The sequence below is a fragment of the Eleutherodactylus coqui genome, chromosome 5 (assembly GCF_035609145.1).
Source record: "Eleutherodactylus coqui strain aEleCoq1 chromosome 5, aEleCoq1.hap1, whole genome shotgun sequence".
Taxonomy (NCBI): Eukaryota; Metazoa; Chordata; class Amphibia; order Anura; family Eleutherodactylidae; genus Eleutherodactylus; species Eleutherodactylus coqui.
This window is the reverse complement of record NC_089841.1, coordinates 181,042,085-181,053,414: the sequence shown is the minus strand read 5'-3', so window position 1 is coordinate 181,053,414 and position 11,330 is coordinate 181,042,085. Positions and strand designations below refer to the sequence as shown.

General features: G+C 41.8%; 1 protein-coding gene across 1 annotated transcript in view; it reads left to right on the top strand.

The window, feature by feature from the left end:
* The first annotated feature begins 1,538 nt into the window (after positions 1–1,538).
* LOC136628885 (sodium-dependent serotonin transporter-like) overlaps positions 1,539–11,330 on the top strand; it is a 68,190-nt gene continuing 58,398 nt past the window's right edge. The window contains exon 1 of the mRNA XM_066604978.1: positions 1,539–1,752. Coding sequence (XP_066461075.1) covers positions 1,539–1,752 — 214 coding nt within the window. The remainder of the gene's footprint in view (positions 1,753–11,330) is intronic.

Here is an 11,330-nt window from a genome sequence, read left to right as displayed (position 1 = left end):
AAACTCACCTGCTCCAGGCGATGCGTGTCTCCCCTTCTTCGCGGCCAGATCTTCTTTCTTTGGCCCGGCGGATGTGCTCAGCACGCCAGGCACATCCGCCGGGCTGAAGAAAGAAGAAGGTGAGTTTAATTTTGGTACGGGTCTTCCGTGGATCTGGACGGCTTCCATAGGCTTCAATAGAAGCCTGCGGGAGCCGTCCCCGCGGGAGACCCGCACCAAAATGGAGCATGGTCCGGATTTTTTCCTGCATGTGGGACCCGCGCCTGCAGGGAAAAATGACATCCGCAGGTATTTAACTACCTGCGGGTGTCTAATGCATCCCTATGGGGCGCGGATCCACGTGTGGGAAAAACGCTCCGGATTTTAATTCTTAATTTCGCCGTGGACATATGAGACCTAAGGGGTTAAAACAAGATTTGATTTGTGACAGGTGTGTTGTCTTGTTGGAAGTATTGCTGACCATTCCCAGAGTATTGCCACATGGTCGGCAGCACATTATTGTCTGGCCTCTGCCGTACTTAAAAGGAGTATTCCGGCAATGTGGCAGTTTTTTTTTTTTTTAGTTTTCACCTATCCACTGGATGGGTGAAAACTGATAGTACGGTAGAGGTCTAACTGCTTTGACCTTTACTGATCCCAAAAGTGGAAATCCTGTTTTCCCTACTTGAGAGAACTCAGCAGATGCTTGTAGGATAAATTTAGGGAAATACTTATTGCAACATATCAGATATTAGTAGAAAGTATGCCACGCAGAGTGTCCAATGTCATTAAGGCCAAAGGAGACCCCACTAATTAATAATATATGTAAATAAATACTTTCGATTCTTGCTCTGGTGTCCAATTACTTTTGGTGGGATAGTGTAGCTCCCCTAAAACAGCCCGCATCTGCCTATTGTAAGCACCGTAATTGATAGTTTGTCAAATGTAGAGAAAAGATAAATGAGACATGAGTGTATAACAAGCAAGTCCATTTTATTTGGGCGAAGAACACCAGCTCGAACATTTACCACACATACGCAATTGCTTCCTGTCCTAAATGGCAAGCCTGCATAAAGCAATTAGGTATTTACATCAGTGTGTCTGGCAGCAAAACTGCTCTATGACTTCTAATGTAATACTTTCATGAGACCCATTATAGGTCAATAATACAAAACCGTGTTAAGCCTGCTGCTTTTCATATTGATTTTTCAAAGTAACATTTATGGTGAGTACCAAAAAAGTAAAGCAGATTTTTTAACAAGTAATGCAAGTTATTACTGTTTCTATCTCAAATCGCTGGTGAACAAAACAGACAGGTTCGCATGCAGCAATTAATCGGATGCTACAATGAAAAGGCATACAGCAGTGCTGTCCTGTCTCCTTCACTCACAATGAACTAGGCTTACAGTATTGTGGATTGGGCACTGTGAATGCAGGGAATCCACTTTGTATGGTACCCTCCTCTTTTTCCTCTCTCCCTCCTGTCAACAGCCTTGAGAAATTCTCCCTGACTTACACTTATTCGGCTGAAATCCTGCCTGGTTTACAGTAGAGGCAGCATGTCAGAGCAGAACTCCACAGCTCCTGCAGACAAGCACCCCAAACAGGATGCAGTTCCACCCAACAATAACACTTTACCACTTTCAATTTGTCAAACTGATTCAAGGGATAAATGGAGCAAAAAGATGGACTTTCTACTGTCTATCATTGGATTTGCAGTTGACTTGGGAAATGTGTGGAGGTTCCCATACATTTGCTATCAGAATGGTGGAGGTAGGTTATATATTTGCTACTCAGCGTTATTAAAATAGTTGTTAGTTGTATTAATTTGTCAATTACTGTTTTATTGGTTTCCACTAAACCTTAATGAAAAAATTAGTTAATGAACTACCGTTATATAAAGTTGTACCATTTAATACAAAAGCTATAAAATTCTGTAATATTAATGTTGTGACCCGTAACTTGTATTCAGAGATCATTTTAAAGTGTCCTATTTACTTTCTTTAGTTTTTTGCAATTATATAATAACAAAGGGAACCTTGGGCCTCCCAATGTGCTCGGGCCAGGGGTGCCCCTGCTACTTGTGCACCCCCTATAGCTTTGTTGAGCTATCGACGCAAAACTGGGTATGTTTAAAGTTAGCATCATGCTGTTGTAAGAAGCTGTAATTCAGCCATAGTTAAAAGCTGCAAGAACGGGACCTTTATGGTAAACTGTGTTCAGTTCAGTAGCTCCAAGAAGAGTCTGGGGCTTGGTGCTGCAATACTGACTTCGTTACTTTTGCAGATTCAGCAATTTTTAATCATGTTTCTACCAATGAATTTATTTATTTAAATAATACAAAATAATTAATAGAATAGCCTAATTTTTCCCAATACTTGATACTTTTTAGATTTTTTGTGGCTATAATACATATCATATTCACTTAATATCATAGTTTTTCGATTTGCAATTCAGATATTCTAAGCAGTCCAATCCTTGGGATAGTTCTAATTACACATTAACAGATTATAATAGAATCTTAAAGTTACCGGAAAATATATTTGCGCTTTACATCCTACAGTCAATGGAAAGCAGACAATGAAAAAAACCATCAGTCTGTTCAGTTGTAGATTCTCGCCTATTCAATACTGTTGTATGCATAATGGAATTGCTATTAAAATTGCAGTTTGCACTTTCAATTATAATGAAATAATATGTAAATGATACTTTTTTTTCTGGTAGGATTTCCCTTTCAGTTGTTGCACGTGTAAACATAATTTACAAAGAGCTTTGTCTGTCTTGATGTTTGAATAATACTCAATTTGAATAGACTTGATTTGGTGAAGAATCTACTCGTGTCTAATCCTTGGCGTCTGCAGTACTCTCAAAAGTATTTGCCAACGCCAAAGTTCAAAAGTATCAATATTTTTTCTGTCCCCTTTGTTGATTATGATGATCTTCTTTACATTCTTCATACTTGTATGAAGCTTTTCTTATACGGTACTGGGCAAAAGTTTCAGTCAGGTGTGGAAAAAATGCTGCAAAGTAAGAATGCTTTCAAAAATGGAAGTGCCAATACTTTTTTGTCAATTGACAAAATGCAAAGTGAATGAATAAAAACAAAAATCAAACCAATATTTGATGTGACCACCATTTGCCTCAACTCTTCTAGGTACACTTGTGCACATTTTTTTTTAAGGAACTCAGCTGGGAGGTTTTTTTGAAACCTCTTGGAGAACTAACCAGAGATCTTCTGCTTGCTTAAATCCTTCTGTCTCTCCATGTAATCCAAGACAGACTGGATGCTGTTGAGATCGGGGCTGTGTGGGGTCATATCATCGCTTCCAGGACTCCTTGTTCTTGTTTACGCCGAAGATAGTTGTTAATGACATTGGCTGTATGTTTGGGGTTGTTTTTGTCCTGCTGCAGAATAGATTTGAAGACAATCGGACGTCTTCTATTTTTGAAAAAAATTCTTACTTTGCAGCATTTTTTTAACTCCTGCCTAAAACTTTTGCACAGTACTGTATGATCTATCCACTAACCTTTTTGCTATCAACCGATCTTTAAATGTGCTTTATTTTCAGCCATGAAGATAGTGTCGTTGGCACGTCAAACCTTGTTCACCTTTTTGTCTCTCAATCTTCAATTTTCGAACATACTTATCCAGTTTCTCTTCTCTCATTATGTAATAACAGAGGCAACCTTGGGCCTCCCAAAGTGCTAGGGCTGGGGTGCAACTGCTACTTGTGCACCCCCTATAGCTACACAGTGTTAGCCTTGTCTAACATGTTACTCACTTGTTGCATACTCTGGCAATTACAGCATACGCCAGCCATAATATCTCTTGTTCTTTAGTCTTTACTGAACTTAGCTTGTACTTCTATTAGCATAAGGCCTCCTTCCCACGAACGGATTTACGCCGCGTAAATTTGCGGCAAAAATCCGCTGCGTTGCCCCCTGCTATTAGGTTCTATTGAACCTAATAGCACAATGCTCACGATGCGTAATTCCACCGCGGAATTTCGCACTGTGAAATCTCCCGTCCTCACCCGCAGCATGCTCTATTTGCCGCGGGTGTACGCGCTGACGGCTTCCATTGCAGTCAATGGAAGCCGTCCGTTCACGCTATCTCCCGCTGTAACACAGCGGAAGATAGCGTGAAAACGCTTTCCCGCCTACCGCCGCCGCGTCGTATGACGCGGCCGGCGCGTCACGTGACACGGCCGGCCGTGTCATGTGACGCGGTGGGCGTGTCACATGACGCGACGGCGGTGGGCGGGGAAGCGTCTTCACGCTATCTTCCGCTGGTAAGTATGGGGTCTCTGGGGGGCGCCGTGACGGGCTTCACTGCGGAATATTCCGCGGCGGAGCCCGTCACGCTCGTGTGAAGCCGGCCTAAGGTTGCAGTCTGAGTTCAATAATCTTTAAGAAAATGTGATTGCACGCCAAGTGAGAAATTGTACAGTGGGTTTCACTTTTTTAGGTTCTTTGCGGAGATATAAATTTACCTCTTCTGAACTATTAGCTATTGGGTGGTTTTCCAGACTTGTTAGCATACTTTTATCAACTGAAACTTGTTAAGTGACTGGTAATATTTCCGTTATGATGCCATTAGTTCCCATGGCTATTTTTTGGCAGTGATCTTAGGATCAATTAGAATTTGTTTCCTAACAAGGAACATTCTTCTGTGCGGGGAATATCATTAAGAGTGTTGGGGTGATTTCTATATTTTGTAAAGCAATCTTCTGTGTATTTCTTATGTAAATGTTCTATACATCCACATGCAGAATATATACTATTGTAAAAGTACATAACAAGTCTCTTCTTTGTCTTTGTAATTACTTTTAGCTCTGAAATATAATTGGAATTTATTAAAGCTAGTTTAATACATGGATAATGCTAGTAATACCAATAACCATTATAAAACCTGATTTGTGTCTTTATGAACGAAATGTTATTTGACCTTTTCTGGCTATATTTTGTTATAGAATGCATTATATTATATAATCACTCTATCATTGTTAATATAATGTTATCAGCTGATAATCAAGAGTTATGTAAAGAGAATGAAAGGTAACCAAAGGGAACTTTAAAAAATCCATACAGTTGTCCTTGGATCTTGTTAAAAGACTATAGGCTATAATGTTATTAGGCACAGAATGCAGTAGAACTATGGAGACTTAACATTCCCTGCTGTGTACAGTACCTGTTTTACTCCACTGAGGGTGATTCATGTAATAATAGTATAGAAATACAAAAAATCCACCCAAAGCATTTAACATAAGCATCCACTGGAGACAGTTCATTAGGTCAATGTCAGTTACAAAGTGGAGTATCTTCTTCTTACTATATTTGGAACCAACCCTAATCTGACCATTCCCATTTATCTCTTTATTGAGGTTTTGAATTTGAATGCATGTACAGATTATGCATTAGCGGATCTCCAATTAACCCTTTCCAATCCACTGTCAGACGTCTGAAGACATTATGATTTAAGGCTGTACAGCTCCTATGTTGGAAGACGTCCGTTGGGGTTCTCTTACTGTATATTGCCAGCCTCTCTGCTGTCGGAGCCTATCCAACGTGCCACCTCATGTAGTACTGGCTTTAGCCAGCAGATAGCGCCATTGTATAACGGCAGAAAAAGAGTAAGGGCTCCTTCCCACGGACGGATTTCCGCTGCGTAATTCGCGGCGGAAATCCGCTGCGTTGCCCGCAGCTATTAGGTTCTGTTGAAAATCACCCGTCCTCACCCGCAGCATGCTCTATTTGCCGCGGGTGTACGCGCGGACGGCTTCCATTGCAGTCAATGGAAGCCGTCCGTCATGCTATCTTCCGCTGTAGCACAGCGGAAGATAGCATGAAACCGCTTCCCCGCCTACCGCCAGCCGCGTCATATGACGCGGCCGGCGCGTCATGTGATGCTGTGGGTGTGTCATATGATGCGGCCGGCACATCACACGCTCTATTGCGCATGCGCGCTGAAGCGTCATGCGGGACATGGGATGCCAGATCTGGAGGTAAGTATTGGGGTCTCTGGGGGGCACCGTGACGGGCTCCGCTGCGGAATTCCGTGGCGGAGCCCGTCACGGCCATGTGCAGCCGGCCTAAGCCCACTAGGAAAAACAGGATACAAATTGGATTGGAAATGGTTAAGAAAGTCAAGACACACAGATAAATATATGCATAATTTCAATGTACACGCATTGTGGTTTGTGTAGGCTATATACAACAGCTCATTAATTTCAATACACCACCCAAATTGACGATTTATTTTGTTAATGAAGAAAATAAACTAGTTTGATAAATATGCATTATTTAGGCGAATAAATATGAAAGGGATCACTGCTATGGGTGGATACTATCATTAAAGAAAAGGAAATCAAAGCTCAAATCACTGTCAATATTGGGGCGAATTTAATATAGAAGATTCACCGGTTTTCTGTTGTAAATTGCACAGGACAAATGTTTTAAGTGCTTTGCACCACATTGATGTGTTTTAAGTACTTTCAGTCACTTTTTTTTCGCCGTGTCCGACAAAAGTGGCATTCCTTTATGAAAAGAAGACATAACTTAAATGAGGCATCATGTGCCAAACAGGTACAATCTACAAATGGGCCAGATTGTGTCATCCAGCAGAGTCACTGTGATAAATTGGCTGCATTTTACGGCTGTCTTGTCTAAAGGTCCATTTAGACGGGATCAATGTCGAGCAAACAATGCCCAACACTCGTCTCTGTGTGTCCTCGCTCCCGTGCTGTTGCATGGGAGCTAGTATCGCTAGCTCGCTCACAGAGCGGCCAGCAGGGGAGGCAGGGCGGCTGAAGGAGATTTCTCTCCTTTTGCTCCCTTGTCTCTCTTCATTGACTTAACATAGCAGCCGTTCAGTACTGAAAACTGCTATTTACACTGAACGATCATCGTTCAGCTTATTGTCCATGGTTTATGCAGCATAAACAATGGACAATGAGCAGATCGCTGATCACTCAGTGTAAATAGCAGCTATTCAGTACTGAACAGCTGCTATATTATGTCAATGGAGAGGGCGGGGGAGCGCGAGGAGAGAAATCTCCTGCAGCCGCCCTGCTGTGAGTCAGCCATACTAGCTCCCGTGCAGGTGCACAAGAGTATGTGCGAAGATGAATGTTGGGCATCGTTTGCCCGACATTCGTCCAGTCTAAATGAGCCATAAGTTTGCACTATTTAGTTATTAGGTAGTATTGGTAAATCTGCTCCAATGTGTATAAGTACAAAGCATGTTTATTTGCCTTATTTGTGGGGTATTGAAATTAATAAACTGTAGTGTACTCTTTATTTTCTGTTAAATAGCAATTCGTATACTGTGCAACCTAACAAGAAAAGGATACCTAAACATTTGCATATTAAAAGGATGAGCATTTACTGCTGAATAGTTAAAAAATACAACTCAGGTTAAACCAAGAGTATTCTCTTTAAAATGAATGTATCATCAGAAGATGATGTAATGTATAACTCAAGCTCTTATGTTAAACAGTATTTTTAAATAATTTTAGGTGATTTTTTTAGAATTTACAATGCCACAGTCTAAATTAAAGAGAAATCCTAATATCCTGAAGTTTTCACACTGACCGCTAACCGTGATAGTATAACAATGTTCTGGGGAGAAATGTTTTTAGCAGTAATCTCATTATCATCACAGGCAGGATTACAATGAACGGTAACACGCACACATTATAGTAGACATTTTATATTTATTGGGGTGATTTCTGCACAAAATAATGAGGTTGGTAGTTCGCTATGGCATTGATATTTAGCACGAGTGACCCATTTACAAAGTGGGTGAAGATTGCTTGCATGTGTGGGAATCCGCACAGGTTCAACCATAACAAGTTAAGGAGGCATTTGCTGTTACCCAGTGACCCTACCCTGTTTCCCCGAAAATAAGATGTGTCTTATATTAATTTTTGCTCCCAAATATGCGCTATGTCTTATTTTCAGGGGGTGTCTTATTTCGCCGTGGCAAATCCGTCTGTGGCCGCTAATCCCTCAATTGGCCAGCTTTGTGGCCAAAATTTCTCAGAAATCTCGTCCACATGGGACAGCGAATCTGTCACGGCAAAGCTGGGAGAAGCCGGTGTTGTGGTGCGGATTCACTGGCCACAGAAACTGAAAAGCGTGCGGCCAGGTCGCTTCAAAACCCGCGGCTAAGTGCCGTGGGTTTTGAAGCAGCGCTTTCCCGGCAGATATCTCGCTGTTTATCGCTGTGGCCAAACCGCGAGATTTCCGCTGGAAATACGCTCTGTGAGAACCCAGCCTTAAGAATCACACACAGGTTGCCTGACTCACACACAGAGCCATAAAAAAATAAGGGCTGTAAAGTAACGTACCTGTCTGCAGACTTTAATTACCGGTACCGTATCACCGACAGAAGGTTCTGTACCACTTGTAATCAGGGATGGTATTGCAGCTTCCGGCCACCAGGGGGAGCTCATCACAGCAGACGTGTACAGCAGGAACAGAATGTACAGTATGGCATTTTCCGGCCAGCAGGGGGAGCTCACGACAGCACACTCATACAGCACAGCAGGGACAGGATAACGGTGGCAGGAGAAGGGGTAACGGCAGACTGTCTGCAGATCTACCGATACATCTGGCAGTAGGAGACAACGGGGATGGCAGCAGGGGACGGACCTCTTGACATGCCTGCACATTTACAAGTGATGGCCACGGAAGGGAACATCGGGATCGGCGGCAGGTAACTGTCTTCATGTTCTGCATGCAGCTGCTCTGCAACGGACAGTGAAGGTAGGGGACAGCGGCGGCGGGCTAAAAAGCATCACAGCTGCATGCTCTGGTGTTCTCTTCGGCGGGCATGCTTACATACAAACACACTTTATTATGCCTTACTATCGGGGGGTGCCTTATTTTTGGGGAATCACGGTAGTACAAAATCTGGAACTGGGCCCCCAACTATAAAGCTTCACTGATAGTATTGGTTTGCTATATGGGGAAGAGAGACTTTATTGGCCCCCTATGGCTCCTGGCCCTGGGTGTGACTGCATCCCTTGCACCCCCTATAGTTACGCCCATTACTGGCACCATTTTTATGTTGTTTCTGGGGTTTGCTTAACCATCCAGTGGGGATTGGTTGGTCTGTGTATGTGGTTCTTTGTGATGAGAATTGATGTCTGTCACTACCTGATGATTTCGACCTCGTCTGAATATATGTGGAAATATTTATTTTTCAATGTAATGAGATTTATGATAATTGTATTTGCACTCATATTCTCATCTATAATTAAAGCTTGATGCACATGTTTTTTGTTTATTGTAACATGCAAGTTTGCTTGCAATGACTACTCCGCCCAACTGGGAGGACCGAGGGTAACTCCTTGGTGCCTCCTTCCTGTATAAATCTCTCTGATTGCAGTTGTACTGGCTATTGAAAAAGCGGACTTTGTTCTCAGAAATGTGTTTCATTGGATTTTTATTAAATGCTTTGTGATTTTCTAATGTCTTGCATCTCAAATGCATGCGTTTTTGGATACTGCATTTGTTTATGGGTTCTTGGACGTGGCTGGCACCTCTAGTCCTATGAAAACAGCACTATGGCTGCAACTTCACCTAAGTGGACTCTGATGTAGCAGTAGTGTTGTGCCTGTTTCAAGGTGAGAGTCCTAGAGTTTATATAGAGCGTTACATTAAAATTACTCTGACATTCTGACCCAATGTGGTGTCTGTAGTTGATACAATCCCTTTAACTAAAACATCTAGTCCCAGCATGTCTGAGCTGTCCATGGTACTGTTCTAGCATGTAAATCTCTCTTCATGAATGTGGCATTATGAACACCCTCTGTAAAATTGTCCATAGCAGAAGAAGTTTGTTTCAATGTATGTAGGAGAATATACAGTCATTAAAATTGTGTACTAATTGTTACTAATAGTTTTTTCACTCTCATAACATAAACGTATACACTCCAGTATAATATATACTAATTTATATTAAATATATTGAAGAAGTTTGAGTTATGTGAATCAGCCAGAGTAAAACAATAATGTTTTAATTTGGCTAATTCACATAACTCATTGAAGAGTTCTTAATAGTTTTTATAATTTGAGGATATGCTGCATTGTAAAGTCCATAAACGTTACACAATGTATTAAAAATGTAATACACACATCTGCATTATGTTACATTACTTCTAATGGGATCTGCTGTAAACCACAAGGATCCGTTCCAGAATGGTCCTTTATTTGTTGTGGTTAATAGAAATGAATAAGGTTTCTAAAATAATTCTTAACAGAAGGTAGAGCCAGAAAATCTCTCATTAGTTACACTTAGGTTTAAGTGCCTAGTTTCTGAAGAATAATTTTCAAATTAATTAGATAGCGGAAAAGAAGAAAGAAAACAGACAGACAATTACAGCAAATGGGGTTATATTTTAAAAAATGGAATGAAATCTACATTTAAAATAGTGAGTACAGAGGGAGCAAGGATCTGCAAATCGTTGTTGAGAGAGATGGTGTAAGGAAACCAGTCTGTGATACCCTGATTCTCACATGTCACCTGTAGGAACCATTTTTTCCAGCACTTTCTATTTTCGTCTTGGTACTCCGATGGCCCAGGACTTAAAGGGGCGTTACCATCTTGGACAAACATAGCTGCAACAAAAACACTGTGATATATGATGTTGTTACAGTAGGTGGCAGCTCCTGAGTTATGCGAACAGTGTAGTAGACTGGACTATGCTGTTTTGCGTAACTCCCATTGACTTCTAGGGGATTTACAGAAAAAGCATGGCAAAATTTGCTTGACTGTTTCTATAAATCCTCACCACACATAGCCACCATATATAGCTGGGCTAGCTGGAATTTGGGGCCACAACTTAAGATAGGACTAAGTCCCAGTGGTAGGATCTACATCTATCAGATTTTTATGACATATCTAGCGGATATGCCATTAAAGTCAACATGGGAATACTCCTTTAAGTGCATAGAAGTACTCTGGTAAATAATTCTGTGGACAACATTGGTAAAACCAAGGCAGATAGACTTGAGGGCTCAGTCACACGGGCGCATCGGCGCCCGTGTTACTGCAGACGGCCGTGCTTGAAGACAGACGTCTCTCTGCAGCGCCAAGAGGAAGAACATGTGACCGGCTCCATTGCCGGTCATGTGTTCTTTCATCAGCGGTGGAGAGAGACGGCATCTTCAGGTACGCCCGTCTTCCAACTATCAGTCACATGGGCGCATCGGCGCCGGTGTACGAGTGCCGATGCGCCCGTGTGACTGAGCCCTAAGGGAGGAAGTGTTTTCTGGTAGTCTTATAATTATCTTAGTGTAGTATAGCTCCAAGAGAGGTATTGGAACCAAAATCTAGTATAAGG